The 18899-nt window shown below is 34.7% G+C and overlaps 5 protein-coding genes and 1 pseudogene across 5 annotated transcripts; 2 read left to right on the forward strand and 4 right to left on the reverse strand.

The window, feature by feature from the left end:
• Positions 1 to 319: 319 nt before the first annotated feature.
• LOC105558844 lies at positions 320 to 2233 on the reverse strand. Its single transcript, XM_012006766.1, has one exon. It carries the CDS (start codon positions 2231 to 2233, stop codon positions 320 to 322), a length of 1914 nt encoding a protein of 637 aa, XP_011862156.1.
• A 254-nt stretch (positions 2234 to 2487) lies between these two features.
• Positions 2488 to 3156, reverse strand: LOC105558845 (annotated as a pseudogene).
• A 92-nt stretch (positions 3157 to 3248) lies between these two features.
• LOC105558846 (cytochrome b-like) lies at positions 3249 to 4481 on the reverse strand. The gene has a single exon (XM_012006767.1). It carries the CDS (start codon positions 4479 to 4481, stop codon positions 3249 to 3251), a length of 1233 nt encoding a protein of 410 aa, XP_011862157.1.
• Positions 4482 to 4843: 362 nt separating this feature from the next.
• LOC105558848 (ankyrin-1-like) lies at positions 4844 to 5821 on the reverse strand. The gene has a single exon (XM_012006768.1). It carries the CDS (start codon positions 5819 to 5821, stop codon positions 4844 to 4846), a length of 978 nt encoding a protein of 325 aa, XP_011862158.1.
• A 2297-nt stretch (positions 5822 to 8118) lies between these two features.
• Positions 8119 to 8703, forward strand: LOC105558849 (NFU1 iron-sulfur cluster scaffold homolog, mitochondrial-like). Its single transcript, XM_012006769.1, has one exon. The coding sequence runs from the start codon at positions 8119 to 8121 to the stop codon at positions 8701 to 8703; it is 585 nt and encodes a 194-aa protein (XP_011862159.1).
• On the forward strand, positions 8700 to 9926 carry LOC105558850 (histidine--tRNA ligase, chloroplastic-like). The gene has a single exon (XM_012006770.1). It carries the CDS (start codon positions 8700 to 8702, stop codon positions 9924 to 9926), a length of 1227 nt encoding a protein of 408 aa, XP_011862160.1.
• Positions 9927 to 18899: the final 8973 nt, after the last annotated feature.

Raw genomic sequence — 18899 nt, forward strand, 5'->3', positions numbered from 1 at the left:
TGAATATAATTGTAATCGCTTAATGAATTGCTATTGCTTGCTAACTGATCTAAAACATTACGTAGATCTCTAGTGCTTGGTAACTGATCTAAAATATCACATAATTCCTTATTTGGTACCCCACCATTCATATTCTATAACCATTACTCACTAATTCTTTAGTAATTACCGTAATACATAGATAAGTCAATAAAAAAATGCACCTTTCCTTCTTCAATTCTAAGAAATTGTCAAAAATCTCAAAAAGATGAGCTAAAATAAGAAGGAGAATAGCAGGTTGTTTACACTTTCATGCTATGCCCATAGCATCATATATTACTTAACCTTGCAATAATTTTTTTATTCTTGCTGCTTCTTCAAACTCTAAATTTTCAGCATGCTCTATCATTTGCTTTCTCAAATCATCCTTATTAGTATTTACTTTCGGTTCTGCTATTGCCTTCTCCTGTAAGGTGTTTGATATAGGTTTTATTATAGTCTTTGGGACAATATTGTGCAATATATTATGTTCTTCTTGTTTTTTTCTTCTTCTTTCGGTCTCTCTTAATGCACGATCTAAAGAACCAGTGATTTTATCTGCATATAAAATTACTCTACCTTCAGCATTACGTGCAGCACGACCGATCGTTTGAATGAGCGATGTTTCTGATCGTAAAAATCCTTCTTTATCAGCATCTAAAATTGCAACCAAACCACACTCTGGAATATCAAGACCTTCCCTAAGCAAGTTAACACCTACTAAAACGTCAATTTCTTTAGATCTTAATTTACATATAATTTCTATTCTCTCTAGCGCACCAATATCAGAATGCAAATAACTCACTCTCATATTTAATTCACTCATATATTCAGCTAAATTTTCAGCCATTTTTTTTGTCAGTGTAGTGATTAAAACACAAAATCCCTTTCCTATTGTCACTTGTGCCTCATGAATTACATCATCAATTTGACTCTCTATTGGTTTCACAATGCAGATTGGGTCTGTAAGCCCTGTTGGACGAATAACTTGCTCTATAAATACGTTATTGGTTTGTGCTAACTCATACTTTCCGGGAGTAGCTGAAATGTAAATAGTCTGCGGCCTAACTTTCTCCCATTCTTCAAATTTTAATGGACGATTATCAAAAGCGGAAGGGAGCCTGAAGCCATAGTCAATCAATTTCTTTTTACGCGCCTCATTACCACTGTACATTGCACCAATCTGAGGAACGGTGACATGACTCTCATCAACAAATAAAATTACGTCTTTGGGTAAATATTCAAACAAAGTAGGCGGTGGATCCCCAGCTTCCATTCCATAGAGATAACGCGAATAATTTTCAATACCTTTACATATTCTTGTTGTTCTCATCATTTCAATATCAAAATTAGTGCGTTGCTCGAGGCGCTTTGCTTCAACAATCTTGTTTTGCAAGTAGTAATAATCCAAGCGTTCATGCAGCTCTTTTTTGATTAGCCCAACTGTCTGCAACAGAGTCTCACGTGATGTAATGTGATAGCTGTTTGGAAAAATGGTGATTGTATTTAGGCTTTTGGTAATATTACTCGTTATAGCATCAATTTCAGAAATTTCTTCTATTTCATCACCAAGCAGCGATAAACGCCAAGCTTTATTTTCATAATAGGCAGGAAATATATCGATAATATCGCCACGCACCCTGAAATATCCTCTCTCAAACCTGGTATCAGAGCGCTTGTATTGAAGATCAGCTAAGTTACTCAAGAAATCATTAACATGAATTTTATCTCCAACACTTAAAGATATAGTCATGCTGCGGTAGCTTTCAGGCGAACCAAGACCGTATATGCAAGAAACACTGGCAACTACGATCGTGTCCCTGCGCTCCAAGAGGGAGCAGACAGCAGAATAACGCAGCATGTCAATTCTGTCGTTGATTGCAGAGTCTTTTTCGATATAAGTATCAGTTTGCGGCAAATAAGCTTCGGGCTGATAGTAATCATAATAAGAAATGAAATATCCAACAGCATTATTGGGAAACAATCCTTTCATTTCCTCATAAAGTTGTGCTGCTAAGGTTTTATTGTGTGCCATGATCAGCGCAGGTCTGTTTGTCCTTGCTATAACATTTGCCATAGTGAAAGTTTTCCCAGAACCAGTAACCCCAAGTAAAACTTGGTCTCTTTTATTGCTATTTAGCCCCGCAATTAAACTATCGATTGCTTGCGGTTGATCTCCAGCGGGTCGAAAATGTGTAGTGATTTGAAATTTCATAGACTTCACTTACTATCTTTGATTCATTACATAGTGAACACTATATTGTTTTTAAGATAAGTTGTATAGCTATAAACTTTCCGTAAAGCCATAAAACATTAACCAACAATAGACTTCTTGCATAACCATATAACGAACTTTTCTTGGGAATAGAAACGAAAAAACTTGCTTGACACCTCTGGGCACTGCCGTCATAAAGGAACCAGTGTTAGCTACTTGGATGACAACCATTGTATTTAAGGCAAAATTGACTATCACTTCTTTTTATAGAGCTTGCTCCAAATTCTATTGTTAGTTAATACAAAAAACACTGTTAAAATTATAAAATACGCCACTACTTTTAATCCAAGTTTATGCCGGCGCTCTAATTCTGGCTCTGCTGCCCATTGTAAAAAATTTATCACATCATACGCCGTATTTTCAACTGTGGCTTGTCTTGCACCATCATATTCCACCATTCCTTCAGAAAGTGGTGGCGCCATAGCTAACCTGCCTGTTGAAAAGTAAGGGTTGAAGTATAAATCATTTTCATCGTGCTCGCCGTTTTGATAGCCTGTTAACAGTGAATAGATATAATTTGCACCATCATGCCTTGCTTTAATAATTAACGATAAGTCTGGTGGAACTGCACCATTATTGCTCGCTGCAGCTGCTTCTTTTGTATCAAAAGGTGCAATAAAATAATCCGAAGGTATTCCAGGTCTATCGAACATTTCACCCAAATCATTCGGACCATCTTTAACTTGGTAAGAAGCTGCAATCTGTTTTACATCTTCTTCAGAAAAACCAACATCTTGCAAATTACGAAATGCTATCCTATTCATTGAATGACAAGCAGCACAGACTTCTTTATACACTTTATAGCCTCGTTGAATTGACTCTCTATCGAAAGATCCGGTAATTCCATCAAATTTCCAGTCCATTTTTTTGTTTGGTGATGGCTTGAATTCTTCTGCACACACAAAATTAGCAAAAAACGATATGCAAAGTATAGCTAACATATTTCTCATCAGCATTACTTCATCTCTGGCACAGAATCACTTAAGGTTTTTGGTGGTTCTTTTGGCTTTTCATATTTACTAAGCAGTGGTAAAATTATCACAAAGTATGCAAAATAATAAAGAGTAGATAGCCTACTCATAGTGATGTAAGGCTCTTTCACCTCTTGTCCTCCAAGCCAGGCAAGAAGTGCAAAATTTATTGAAAAAACCCAAAAAAATTTCTTGAATACCGGGCGATAAGTACCACTTTTAACTTTTGATTTATCAAGCCAAGGTAACAAAAACCACACCAAAATAGACGCAAACATGGTAAGCACACCAGTAAGTTTATCTGGAATTGAACGTAGCATTGCATAAAAAGGTAAAAAATACCACTCTGGCACTATATGTACCGGAGTGACCATAGAATCAGCTTCTATATAATTGTCTGGATGTCCAAGATAATTAGGAGTATAGAAAACAAATGCAAACAAAACTACAAAAAACAGACCAAAAGTTATGCAATCCTTGACTATATAATAAGGATAGAGAGGAATGGTATCCTTATCTGATTTTACCTCCACTCCACTTGGGTTACCAGAGCCAAACCTATGCAAAGCTATCACATGAAGCATAGCTAAAGCAATAATAACAAAAGGCAGAAGATAATGCAGAGCGAAAAAACGGTTAAGTGTTGGGTTATCCACTGAAAAACCACCCCATAACCATATAACTATTTTATTGCCAATTAAAGGTATAGCTGAAAATAAGTTGGTTATGACTGTTGCACCCCAGAAACTCATCTGTCCCCAAGGAAGAACATATCCCATAAAGGCAGTTGCCATCATTGCAAAAAATATAAATATACCAACAAACCACACCATCTCTCTAGGTCTTTTATAAGATCCGTAATATAATCCACGCATTATATGAACATAGACTACCATAAAGAAGAGCGATGCTCCAACAGCATGAGTGTAGCGTATTAACCACCCGTAATTCACATCCCGCATTATACGTTCCACGCTATTAAACGCATAATCAACATGTGGAGTATAGTGCATGGCAAGAAATATACCTGTTATTACCTGTAAAATCAGTGCTATACCAGCCAAAGAACCAAAATTCCAAGCATAATTTAAATTTTTTGGCACTTGATAAGAAGCAGTATGTTTTAGAAAAGAAAATATAGGCAGTCTATACTCTATCCATCCTAATATGCCTTTTTCTTCTTCTATCGTTGTGTTTTTTTTAGTATCATCTTGCATAACTTAAAGCTTTCTCACCTTTAACTCGTTTTATTGTAGCAACTTATCCCCAGCACACAATAAAAAGTTTAAATTTAAAGGATGGAAATCTGTTTTTTTTCAAAAAATAAGCACTCAAGTTTGAGTGCTTATTTTAACTATAGCTTAAAAGAACTTTTGGTGATTTATGCCTTTAGATACTGTTGTGTTACTTAGTGAACTCCCAGGACACTGATTAAGCTCTTCAAACTTACTAATTGCCATTTTGACATCTCTTTCTATGGCGCTAAGCTTTCTTTCTTTAATTTGCTCCAATGTCAAAAGCGAATCATCCAATGGTCTTGAATATTTTCCCCCAGTGAACTTTCTGACTACCACATCAGCTAGCAGAGCTGTTCCACAAAATTGACTTGCGAAGAACCAGCTAGGCTTCCAGCCGAATGAGTAACAGGCTGCTGATCAGAAGATAAAGCAGGAGCACTTTGGAACAAGCGACTGAGTGCAGCAGTAGTTGAAGCTCCCATCCAATTAAATATACTATTAATAAAAAAGGAAGGTTTTACCGCGCTGCTTGCTACAGATATGGATTGCATAGCGTTGTCTAGACTTACATTTACACTCTCTGCTTCTGCAGCAATTTCTTTTATCGTTTTATCGGGATAAAATGTCTTAGCAAAATCTGAAGGTGTCTGGTTCCTTATATCTTTAACATTGTCAATATCAGCACCATTATCGTATAGCAGCTTTATTATCTTAGGATGTTTAAATCTAATAGCCAAATGTAGAGGTGTTTCGCCCTGTTTATTTTGAGCATTGACATTAGCATGATATTTAATGAAAACTTTTACCATTTCTGGATTATTCTTTATAACAGCAACATGTAAGGACGTATAATCGCCTCGGGAAGCATAAGGAAACTTTTCATTCGGGTTAGCACCATGCTTAAGCAGAATCTCTGCTTTTTCTGGGCTACCATCTTGTACAGCCCAAGCTAAAAGGCTAAAAAACTCATCACCATCTGTAAATTTACCACTAGCACTAGCACCATTATTAATCAGAAACTCTACCATTTGTGCAGAACAATACTTTGATGTAACGCAATGATACAAAACAGGACGTTCAGCATAATCTTTAGCATTAACATCAGCATAATTATCAATTAACAACTTTACCATTTCAAAGTTGTTCTTTAGGACAGCAACTTGTAAAGGTGTGTCTCCCTGTCTTTTAGAGTTAACAATCTTACTAATATTTTCTTCTGGTATTTTTTCAATACATTCTTTAGCTTTCTGAAGATTATCTTCCTTTACTGCAACAAATAATTCATTTTTTAACTGCTCAATTTCTGTATTTGTTACCATAAAACCCCTTAAAATATAATATTTTGGACTTATGTCATATAACTTGAGTATGTGCAAGTAAAATTTACAGAAAAAACTAATAATTTCTAATGGTTGAAAATCAATTCTTCAGCAACCTATCACGTGCCGCATTTAATTTTTGTGCAAAATATTCTGAGCCTCCCTTATCTGGGTGAACTGATTTCATTAAATTTTGATATGCTTTATTGATTTCATTTTGGTTCGCTCCAGAATCTATTCCTAGCACTTTAAACGCTCCATCTCTGAACATGTTACTACTACCGGACTAGTATGATTTTGTCTTGCAAATTTATTCAACAACCCTATTCTAACTATAGAATGAAAAATTATCTACAAAGTGTTTATAAAGATGGTATGAAAATCCAACTATCTAAAGTTAACAAATATTTATTAGTTTTACTGATTACTGTTTCAGCATTTCTCATATCTGGGCAGGTATCCAGTTCAAGCAATATCGAGAATGATTTTCAAGATTTACAAGAAAAGTTACCATTATTGAAAGATCATGATTTGTTATTTTTAGATCCAGCTTCAGCTTTAAATTATGGTGATAGGGCAGGTAAAAAAGTGTTAATGGTTATAGTTCACCATACTGAAACATCAACACTAAAAGGTACAAAAGATACGCTGAATGCTAGAGGATTGTCAGTTCATTTTATTGTCGATAGGGATGGCAGCATCACCTTAATGGTTCCATTAGAGAAAGAAGCATGGCATGCTGGTATTAGTTATGCAAGAGTTAAGGTAGATAGTAAGCTTGAAGAGTTACGGAAGCTTAACAACTATTCTGTAGGTATTGAAATTGTAAACACAGGACTTGAGCCTTTTCCGGAAGAGCAAATGAGGTCCGTTAAAGAGCTGATTTTATACCTTATGGAGCGTTTTAAAATTAAAAGGGATATGATATTTAGTCATTCTGAAATAGGAACTATAGTGTATGATCCAGAGCTTGGCTATACAATGCGTAAACCAGATCCACACAAATTGTTTGATTGGGAGTTATTAGAGAAAAATGAAATTGGATTGCACATAAGTGACAGAATAAACCCTAAAGATGCTAAACACAAAATGGGCAAAACATTGTATAAAGCAGGTGATAGAAATGAAGGTATTTTGAAATTAAAACAAAGGCTGAACAGATTTTTCTATAAGATAGAACCTTGGAATAATAAGAAAGGTAATGTAATTTTTCCTGATAATAATGCTGATTACTCAGATGAGTTTGATGAGAATTTTGTATGGGTTACTTATCAGTTTTCAATACATAATTTACCAAGAGAAATTAGAAAAGATCTACCTCTTAAATTAGAACAAGCAGATATATTTCCTGAATTCTTTAGTGAATATAGTCATGGCATTTCTTCTAGTTATCTAACCTTTAGTGAAAAAATTAAATCGACTCTACAACCATGTTTAAGCAAAGTAGATTATGAGAATTTATTATCTTCTCTTGCACAATATGAGAATAACATTTCTCCTGATGCATCTACCACTTTAATGTACAAAATTAAGTTATACTATGATTCTTATTTAAGATATCGCATATGGTCTTCACTCTATAAACCATTTAAGCTTAATGTATTGGAAGAGTTAGAGATTTTAAAGAGTGGAGTATTATCTTTAAAATCACTAGATAGCTCTGAAGCTGCAGAAGTTTCCGGTTTAATTGATAGCTTTAAAGAATATATTTCCTTAGAATTTCAGGATTTTGAGAAGCAGTGGTTTCAAGAGTTTAAGAATGCTTGGAGACAAGAATTTATACCTTCCCTGGAAGAACAGATAACATGGACTGCACTACATGAAGCAATATTGGAGTATTTAGAAAAAGCAAAGGAAGAAATTCGTTAAACGAAAACTTTTTTTTAGATCACTTTTTTAACAATTTATCACGTGCCGCATTTAGCTTTTGCGCAAAATATTCCGAGCCTCCCTTATCTGGGTGAACTAATTTCATTAAATTTTGATATGCTTTATTGATTTCATTTTGACTTGCCTCAGGATTCAGCCCCAGTATCTTTAATGCTTCATCCTTGGACATGTTATCACCAGTGTAATTTTCAGTATAACTTCTACTGCTACTAAATTCGTTCAAAAATTTACTCAATATAGAGTTCATCATGAAACTTATATTATTTTTTTTTGTCAGGAAAAGAAAAAATATAACAACGCTAGGCAAGACAAATGTAATTACTATGAATACTAAAAAAAGAAAAAAGATGAATGACATGTATATTTTTTTATCATTTTATGATTAAATAGTAACAATTATAATTGTCATGGTAAATAACATGTTCATCCAGATCGAAGAAACACCAAACCCAAATACGCTAAAATTCCTTCCTGGATTTGAAATTTTAAACGAAGGAGAAACTGCTGATTTTTCAAATGCGAATGAGATAAAAAATTCTAAACTAGCAGCAAATCTTTTTCAAATAGAGCATGTGGTAAGAGTATTTTTCGGTCATGATTTTATTTCAGTAACAAAATTGGATGGAATTAATTGGGATATATTAAAAGTAGAAGTTTTAACTACAATCATGAATCACTTTACTTCTGGTGGAAAAGCACTAGATAAAGAAGGAGTTAATGACAACAACGTGCCAGATGAAGAATTTTTCGATGAGAATGATATAGAAATTGTAAATAGAATAAAAGAATTGATGGAAAGTTATATCAAACCTGCAGTTGCTCAAGACGGTGGTGATATCAAATTCCGTGGCTATAAAGATGGAATAGTTTATGTTGAGTTACAAGGAGCTTGCTCTGGATGCCCAAGTGCTGCAATTACTTTAAAGCAAGGAGTGCAGAATATGCTGAGCTACCACATACCAGAGGTTGCAGGTATAGAGACCACACTATGACTAATCAAACGGTTAGAGGAACAAAAGATCTCCTGTTTGATGAATGGTACAAGTTTAAACACATAGAGCAAACAGCAAGCAGAATCTCAAGTCTATATGGCTTTTTGCCTGCTCAAACTCCAATATTTGAATATACGGAAGTTTTCACAAAAACTTTAGGTGATAGCTCAGACATCATCACTAAAGAGATGTATACCTTTAATGATAAAGGGGGAAAGAGCATAACTTTACGTCCTGAGTTCACTGCAGCAGTTGTCAGGCTACTCATTGAAAAAAAACTGCAAACGCCGATAAAATTATTTTCAACAGGGCCTGCATTTCGTTACGAAAGACCGCAAAAGGGAAGACAGAGGCAATTTCATCAGATAAATTTTGAGATTTTTGGTGTAGAAGATTCAAAAGCCGATGTTGAATTGATATCACTCGCTCAGCACTTACTAACTGAATTTGGCATCAATAAAAATGTAAAGCTGGAAATCAACTCTCTGGGTGATAGTGAAACAATAACTAAGTATAGAGAAGCTTTGATCTTATACTTTACAAAGTATCAAAACAATCTATCAGAAGATAGCAAAAATAGGTTGATCAAAAATCCACTCAGAATACTGGATTCTAAGGATGAGAAAGATAGATTAATAATTTCTGATGCACCTAAAATCAGTGATCACTATACAAAAGAATCTTCATATTTCTTTGACCAGGTGTTAAATGGACTGCAAGCTCTTGGCACACCTTACACTGTAAATAGCAAATTAGTTCGAGGTCTAGACTATTATTGTCACACAGTATTTGAATTTGTCACAGAAGATTTAGGTGCACAAGGGGCAGTTTTTGCCGGTGGAAGATACGATAATCTAGTATCTTCAGTAGGTGGAAAACACACTCCAGCAATAGGATTTGCTGGAGGTATTGAACGCATAATGGAGTTAATTAATTATTCTCCGAAAGAAGAGCGACCTATTTACCTAATTCCGATCGGCAGAGAGGCTGATGAACATGCTCTAACACTTGCGAATGAATTGCGCAGAAATGGTTTATATGTAGTCTACGAATATAGCGGAGCACTTAGAAACCGAATGAAAAAAGCAAATCAAGCAAATGCTAAAGCTGCTTTAATCCTTGGTGATGAAGAATTGAGTAGTAAAACTTTAAAGATTAAAAACATGGATACAGGTGAAGAAAAAATAATTGCTCGCGATAACACAATAGAAAACATCAATTAGGAGCAATGCAAATGTTTTTCTTAGTCAGCTATAGAAGAAAACTCGTCTGCACAAGAATTTTTCATAGCATTCAATGTATCATAATCTGTAAAATCTAATTTTACTGGTGTGATAGTAATAAATCCTTCTTTTATTTTATTTACACTACCACTGCCTGAGTGCTCTCGAGACCAATTTAAGCTAAAAGAGCCATTCGAATTTTCAGTAAAAGTTAAATCCCCATCAATGTTATATTCACCTTGTTCAGCAAATTCTACTCCTTTTACTTTTTCCGTAGCAGGAAAATTTACACTCATCACTATGTTTTTAGGCCAACCAACCTTAACGAGCTTGGCAATAACCTTTGGTGCAAAAACCTTTGTATTGTGCCAGTCTATTTTATCATGATAAACTTGGCTCAGCGCAATAGAAGGTATAGACCTTGCAGCACCTTCCATTACAGCACCAATTGTTCCTGAATAACAAATATCGTCCCCGACATTTGATCCAATATTTACTCCGGACAATATTAAGTCTGGTTTTTTATTCATAACTTTATTTAGCGCAATAATGACACAATCTGCAGGAGTACCAGACACACTAAATTCCCTTTCACTATGTTGTTTTATTCCAATAGATTGTTTCACTGGATAATCAAGAGATCTTGCAGCCCCGCTTCTATCAGTATCTGGTGCCACTATCCATATTTCTGACGCAAAATTCCGTGCAACCTCTTTGAGTAATTTTATTCCTTCGCTTCCAAAACCATCATCGTTTGTTATTAATATTATCATATACAATACTCAGCTATACAGTTCCAAATTATGTAAATCACTGGCTGTAAATAAACTCATGAGGCTTTAAGTTTCTTTGCATAACTATGAACTGTAACAAAGAACCTGCTGTTAATCAATAAGAAAAGGTTAGGAGTGCAAACAGGGAAGCTGTAAATTTTTTGCAAGACCTAAGCCGGCTTTTGATATAGCTAAAGGTAAGGTCACTCACTTTCTGCTCAGCATATCCATTAAATCAGATTCTTTGAGTTTACTATGGTCAACTTTACTGAACTTATTTACCATAGAGCTCATTTGATTATACTGCTTAATCAGAAGATTAACGTCAGTTACACTTGTTCCGGACCCCTTAGAAATTCTAAGTCTTCTTTTGCCATTTAAAATATCTGGATTTTGCCTTTCTTTTTCAGTCATTGAGCTTATGATAGCTATATATTTTTTCACTTTATTGTCATCTGGCACACTGCTACTTAGCTTTTTTGTGAATGAACTAGGAATGAATTTCATTATGTTACTAATACCATCCATTTTATTGAGAGTTTTTAACATTCCCACTAGGTCATTTAGGTCAAATTTACCCTTTTTTACTTTCTTTTGTAACTTATCAATTTCTTCCTGACCAACAATCTCAGCAGCTTTTTCAACCAATGAGACAACATCACCCATGCTAAGTATCCTTTTTGCAATTCTATCGGGGTAAAAATCATCGAGGTCACTTAATTTTTCACCACAAGCAATAAATTTAATTGGACAATCGGCGATCATTTTCATAGAAAGAGCAGCACCACCACGTGCATCACCATCAACACGGGTAAGAATAATGCCGGTTACACCTATTGCCTCATTGAATGATTTGGCAATGTTGACCGCATCCTGGCCTATCATTGCGTCGGCTACTAAAATAACTTCTGCAGGTGAAGCTATTTCCTTTACGACTTTCAACTCATTCATCATATTATTGTCAATATGAAGCCTGCCTGCGGTGTCTAGTATTAATACATCACAATTATCGTTCTTTGCTGCTGCCAGTGCCCTTTTTGTAATTGCAATAGGCCCCTCATTTATTACTATAGATAAAGTTTGTACGTCTATTTGTTTACCCACCACCTCAAGTTGTTTCTGGGCAGCCGGCCTATAAATGTCTAAAGAGGCAAGCATCACTTTTTTCTTTTGCTTTTTTAGCTTTAAAGCAAGCTTTCCTGAGGTAGTTGTTTTACCTGCACCTTGTAAGCCCACCATCATAATCACAGCAGGGGGTTTAACTGCTAGATTTAAGTCACTTTTCTCTGATCCGAGAACTGCAACTAAATTATCCTGCACAATTTTAATTATCATTTGTGCTGGAGAAACACTTTTTATGACTTTTTCCCCAATCACTTTATCTTTAATGTCATTGATGAATTTTTTCGCAACTTCAAGTGAAACGTCAGCTTCAATTAAAGCTATACGTATTTCACGCATGGCAAGATTAAAATCACCTTCAGAAATGATTGACTTTCCTCTCAGTTTACTAAATACAGAATTTAAACTTTCAGTTAACGATTTAAACATAATAGCGTTAGTAGAATACTCATTAAAAAGAGAGAAGAAGCTGAAACAAAACTCACTGAGTTATAATCCAGCACTTCTTTAAGTTTAGTAATATTATTAAAGTATAAACCAGCAAGTGAATTAGTCAAGTTTTGCACTATGCTGGCAAACATTTCTCTAGTTTTAGAGACTAACTGATTGAACAGCAAGACAATATAGGGTATGAAAGCTCTAAAAGTCCAATCAACATCCATTTTAAAATTTATTCTCGGGTAAAATAACTTGCGTAAAGGAATAAACAATAAAGTGGTACATAATAACAAATTAAATTGCGACAAAATATTTTTTGTGTTGTACACAAAATCGAAAATCGAAGATTTATTGTAAATAGGCAAGTAAGGATTGCCAGTGATTACGCATATAAATGCTAAAATGATCATAGTCGTTTTGCCCCCCCTCTCTGCTAAAGGTTTTGACTTACTTTTTGCAATAAATAAGTAATAAAGAAACTTTAGCCCCACGCTTAAATAAAGCAGCAAATTTAGAACCTTATATAAATTTTTATACCCTTTTAAGGCAACAGTGTTCATTTCAATTTCAGCTGTGATATATGATTTACTGATAAATCCAGCGGTTCCAGGAAATGCAGCCATTGTAAGTATTGCGATTATAGCACACATGCCTTCCACTGACATCAGTTTACCTACTCCATTAAAACTAATTGTTTTTGTTCGTGAAATAATTGAATTGCTGACCACAAACAATAATGATTGATAAACAAGGGAGAAGATTATATGCAGTATCAAAATTGGTATTGCCTTTTCCGAAGGGCTGAGTAAACCTCCTGCAATAATCAGCGAGCCCATTTGTCCGACAATATTATAGCATAAAAATCTACGAATATTTTGCTCAAGAGAAGCAAATATAATGCTGTAAATTGCAGTGATGGCGCCTACAAGCGCTAATATTTCAGTACAATCTTGCCATAGGTTATAAGTGTGTAAAAGCATCACTAAAAAAGAGACTTTAGTGGTAAATAAAGAGAGATATGTAGTGCCATGTAGCGATGCAGCAGGATATGCATCAACAACCCAAAACGAAAAAGGGAAATAAGCGCAGTTTATCAATAAACCTAAAATTATCAGGTTAGTGCTTTGAAGTGCCAATCCTGCTATTAATATAACTCCAACGAAAAAGTGTACACAAGCGTACCTTATTGCAGGTCCACTATCTCTACAGCCAGCTGCGATAGTAAAAAATGCACTGACGGTCATTAATTCACAGAATATTATAACCAATATCATATGTTCAGATAAAACTGCATAAAGTGAACTAATAGTGTAAGCAGCAAAAGATAGCATCTCTGAAAAAGTCAAATTTTGTGCTGGTAGAATAGCTAAAAATGCAGCTGATAAAAAAGATATTAGTATGGTACGAAAAGATAAATCAAAATCTAGAATTGGGAGAGACCAATTTACTGCAATGCTCAAATTTTCAGGTAATTTTAGGACTATAACTATTAATACAGTCAGTAGAAGTAACAGTGACGATTTATAAAGTTGCACAATAATTAAAACTAATATGGTTTATGCTATCTCAATATATGAATAAAATCAATTTGCATATTAACCACTAATTAAACTAATTATCATATAATTATATCAGAGTTTAGAGGGTTATAGAGAAACCGGTCAGATTAGGTTTTTAATCTAATCTGACCGATAGCTTTAATAGTGAGGTAAGCTTTAATATAGCATTCTTAATTCACAATGCTACACTCGTGCATAATTTATTTTTAATTTGTGCACGAGCGTTAATAAATTATTTACTTTTTGAAATAAAATTTGGCATCACTTTAATATCCAGACTTAGTAAACCTCAGTAGGGCTGCCAGTTGGACCCATAAGAATTACTTGTTCACCTTCTTTAAAACATTTACATAAATTAGTGGAACCACCAGTTTCAAGCACAATAGTGGAAATAATTCCTTTTTTTTTGTCTACTTCAGTGCCGGTTACGGCTATACCTTCCATAGCAAGGTTTGTATTATTGGCTTTTCTGCCATTGGTTTCAAAATTTTGCAATCTAAAGAATTGCCCAGGCTTAAAATTCTTTGCCGCAAGTGGTGCTTTGATCACTATTTCCACAACTTTGTCTGTTAAATATTGAACTTTTATAACCTTTGCAGTGAATTGCTCTTTGATTCTATTAAAGAATTCTTTATTAGCCAGGTCTTCAACACTTGACCACGCATTTTTTTTCTGGCCCACAACATCACACACTGGAATGACAGAAACGAAGCTATTAACTCCACTCAAAAGCTGAGAAATAATAGGGTAGCCGTTCTTAGCACTTGCCATAGCTTTCACGACGCTGCCGCTATACGAAGGGTGAAGATCACCAAAAAAGCTGATTGTTTTATTGCCTTGCTTGTACACTAATATTCTATCTTTATTTTGCATTTTAGGAGAGAATATTGGATCTATTTCTTTTCCTGATGAATTCAAATGAGTAAAATACCCATTACTTAATTTAAAATGCTTTTCATCTTCTGTTGCAATAACCGTATTTGGCTCAGTACCTGCTGCTATAAAAATAGAACGTGCTTTTATACGTTTGATTTCGCCGGATTTTGTGTCTATCAGTTTTATTGACTCAGCATGGTTATATTTATCTGTCACAACTTCAACTGGCTCTAAGTTTTCAATAAAGTAAATCCCTTCTGATAATGCGTTTTGCACCTCCTCGCTATTTAATCGATAACTTGGCGAGTCTTTCAGCTCTTTTCTATATATAACTTTCACTCCCCCAAGACTCTGCATTAACTCTAATATTTTTATTTCTCTACTCTCTTTTTTTGCTAACTTTTGCTTTTCTCGGATCAATTGTGCGTGTGATATAAACTCATTCGCAATTTCGCGCTCTTCCTCTGTCCAATCTTTTTCAACACAGTCCTTTCCATACTTATCAACTAATATCTCATAACGAAGAAGAAATTTTTCTGCTTGAATTGGATAATACGCTAAAGCTTCAGTGGCAGTGTCAATCGCAGTAAGCCCCGCACCTATGACAACTATCGGCATACGAACTTGCAGATTTGCTATAGAATCAAATTTAAGAGCGCCAGTCAGTTGTAACGACATCAGAAAGTCAGATGCCATACGCACTCCACGAGCTAGTATATTCTTTATTTTGATCATTCGTTGCTTGCCAGAGCCAAGTGCTAGTGCGATGTGATCAAAACCCAAGTTGAAAGCATCATCAACATTAATCGTGCCACCAAAACGAATGCCCCCATAAAGTGCGAAATTCTCACGTCTTTCCAGCAGTAATCTAATAATCTTTAAGTAATTTTTATCCCACCTAGAAGTAATGCCATATTCTGCCACTCCACCAAACCCACCTGCCGTGCGTTCACTCAATTTTTCGTATTCAAAATCTTTAATTAGCTGGAAATTATCGATTAAAGGTTCAATCTTCAGTCCATCAATGGCGATAACGTTATGCCCATCATTCAACAAATGATGAGCTAAATTAAAACCAGCAGGACCAAGGCCTACAACTAGAACGTTTTTTCCGGTGTTTTCTCTTGGCAATGAACGCTGAAAATTTAAAGGATTCCAACGGCTGAGCAGAGAATATATTTCAAATCCGTACGGTAAACTAAGCACATCATCCAAAATCCTTGTTTCAATCATTGGCACATTCACGGGTTCTTGTTTCTGATATATGCACGAGTTCATGCAGTCATTGCATATTCTGTGCCCAGTAGCCGCACATAATGGGTTATCTATCATCACAATTGCAAGGCTTGCTATGCTGTAACCTTCGCTTTTCACCAGATTCATTTCCGATATTTTCTGTTCTAGTGGACAGCCATGCAGCTCAACTTTTAGTGGGGACTGTTTAAAAGTATTGTCGTTATTAATTAGCCCCTTTGAGCAGCTGTCCTTATTTTGCTTATGACAGAATATGCAGTAGTGAGCGTTATCTAATGCTTTATTCAAACTCACCTTTTTGCTTGTTAGATCAAAACCATATCGTCTTTTTACTTCATTTGAATACAGCACTTCAGCTTTGTCTACTTCTTTTTTAGAAAATGGTATGAGGTTTTCGTGGTCGATTTTTTTATGAATACTGAATAATATACTCTGTTTATTTTTTACTCTCCACACTGCATATTGTGCCGCAAGTTCTATTTCTTCTTTGTGATTTTCTTTATCTTCAAACCAACGCATCACCTGCTCGGCAAAATTTTTTTCTGTTGTTGGCAAAGTGAGAAAATGACTTAGTTTGTTAGTAATATCTATATTCGCCACATTAATGTATTTCTTCAATGCGTAGCGTTGGACAAATAACCTTTTGCATTTATATATCACAGCAAAGTCATTATGTTTTTTCTTTAGCTCTTCTATTTCTTTTTTAATGTTGAAAAGTTTTGCAATAAATTCATCAAGTAAATACGAAAGGTCTATTATTAACTGACTATTACAACCATCTGTCATCCCAGTAGCTGACACTGGGATCCGTCCTTCTTGTTTTCTAGATCCCAGTGCTCGACACTGGGATGACGGGGGGTGACACTGGGATGACGGGGGGTGGCACTGAGATGACATCGAAGAAGAAGCTGCTTTTTCTCTTGCTTCAATTAATGAACAAAACAAGCTCTCATCACATGATTTGATATAATTCAAAAATGCCTCATCTAATTTTATTAATCCATCACGAGTATATAGATTCGAAAATGAGATTTTGAAATTCAGCTTCATTGCTATACTATAAAGTGTACATGCTGTTTCTTACAGATGAAGATTTTATTTATTTTGCAGTACTGCTGAGATTGTTGCTTCTGCAACTTTTTCTTCGCTAACAGATGCAATACACCTAAATTTGTGTACACCTAAACACACACTTTGAATGTTAGCTTGAAGAATCAATGTGTCCCCTGGAGTAACTAGCTTTCTGAATTTTGCATTTTCAATGGATCTCAAGTAAACAACTTTATTTTCTATTGTTTCTTTACCAAGAACACATATAGCAGATGCTTGAGCTAGAGATTCAATTATCAAGACTCCTGGCATTATTGGATGACCAGGAAAATGACCAATAAAAAATGGCTCATTGAAAGTCACATTTTTGATTGCTTTTATACTTTTGCCAGGGTCGCATTCTATAACCCTATCTACTAAGAGGAACGGATAAGAATGTGGTAATATTTTTATAATATCACTGATATTAAATTGCATAAGTCTATTCAATGCCTTTTAAAGCAAATTCAGGTATTTCCTTGTTTATATTGTTTAATACCATATCCGATAAATCAACTTTATCCATAGAGTATAAAACTTGGTCCTTTTTTGAAATAAATAGTACCAAATCTATGTTGTCTTTTTCTGCCGTTTTTTTAGCAACTTCTTTTATCTTATTAAAAACACTCTCTACTGCATCTCTATAACTTTCTTCTAAATACAACATTTTTTTAGCGTAAGCATCTCTAGCATTTACAGTATGCTTATTAAACTGTTCTGTCTTTTCCTTTTTTGCTTCTTCTGACAAAAGTTCAAATTCTTCTTTTGATGGCTTAAGTTTTTCTAACTCACTTTCAAATTCTTGTTGTAATCTAGAATTCTGCTCCTTTATTTGTTGTTGTATATTTTGCAGAGCAAGAGATTCATTGATGACTTTGTCACTATCGATAATTGCAGCCTTTGTGTTCTGAGGTTGATATCCTGCAAACTTATACCCCACAAATAAGGAAATAATTAAGGCAATAACTGATATAAATAACTGTATATATTTCATTCAAATCCCCGCTTCAATAGAAAATTTAACATTTGGTGATGGTATTATATCATAAGATTCCTTTACTAAAGGAAACCCAAAATCTAATCTAAGTCTACCAAAAGGAGAAGGCATTGAAAAGCCAAAACCTGGTGACACTCTTATAAGCTTACTATCATTATATTTCTCATTTTTATCATCTAAGCCAAAAAGTGTTGCATAGTCAACAAATAATGAGCCTTTGATACCAGCATAGTCATATAGTTTTGGTAGTGGGAAATCTACTTGCTGTGTTAAATTAAGATAAGTTTTGCCTCCTAACGAGCTTTTATTGTTGTCTATTGCTCTTGGTCCTATACCAGAAAGATCAAACCCTCTAATCTCATTACCCCCTTTAAAAAAGTGCTGGCCAATGTTTAAATCTTCATCGGTATAAGAAAAAATATGACCTGCCGCCATCTTAAAGCGTAGTATTATGCTATCGTCAATTTTACTTAATATAGGATGCGTGTAAAAAGACAAGAACTCAGATTTTAGGAAGTTTACATTCCCTCCCAATCCTGAAATATCCTGACTTATACGCAATAAATATCCTTCTTTTGGAGCATAAAGATTATCCAGTTTATTATATGCCAATGTGTATCCTACTGATGAAATCTGATGTTCACCTTCTTGCCCCTTTATTATATCAGAGATGTCATTGTCTTTTCCACCCTTATTATCCATGTGTATACGGTTATACTTGTAAGAGTAGCGAATAGAACTAGTTAAGTTTTCTATAACTTTGTATGATAATTTTGTTGAAAATCCCATGTCACAACTGTCGAAGCTAGTGTGTGGTTTATCTTGTTTTTCATAAAATACACCCACACCTAGTGATGTATCAGAA

This window comes from Vollenhovia emeryi, unplaced genomic scaffold (assembly GCF_000949405.1).
Source record: "Vollenhovia emeryi isolate VEMERY1.0 unplaced genomic scaffold, V.emery_V1.0 DF939306.1, whole genome shotgun sequence".
Taxonomy (NCBI): domain Eukaryota; kingdom Metazoa; phylum Arthropoda; class Insecta; order Hymenoptera; family Formicidae; genus Vollenhovia; species Vollenhovia emeryi.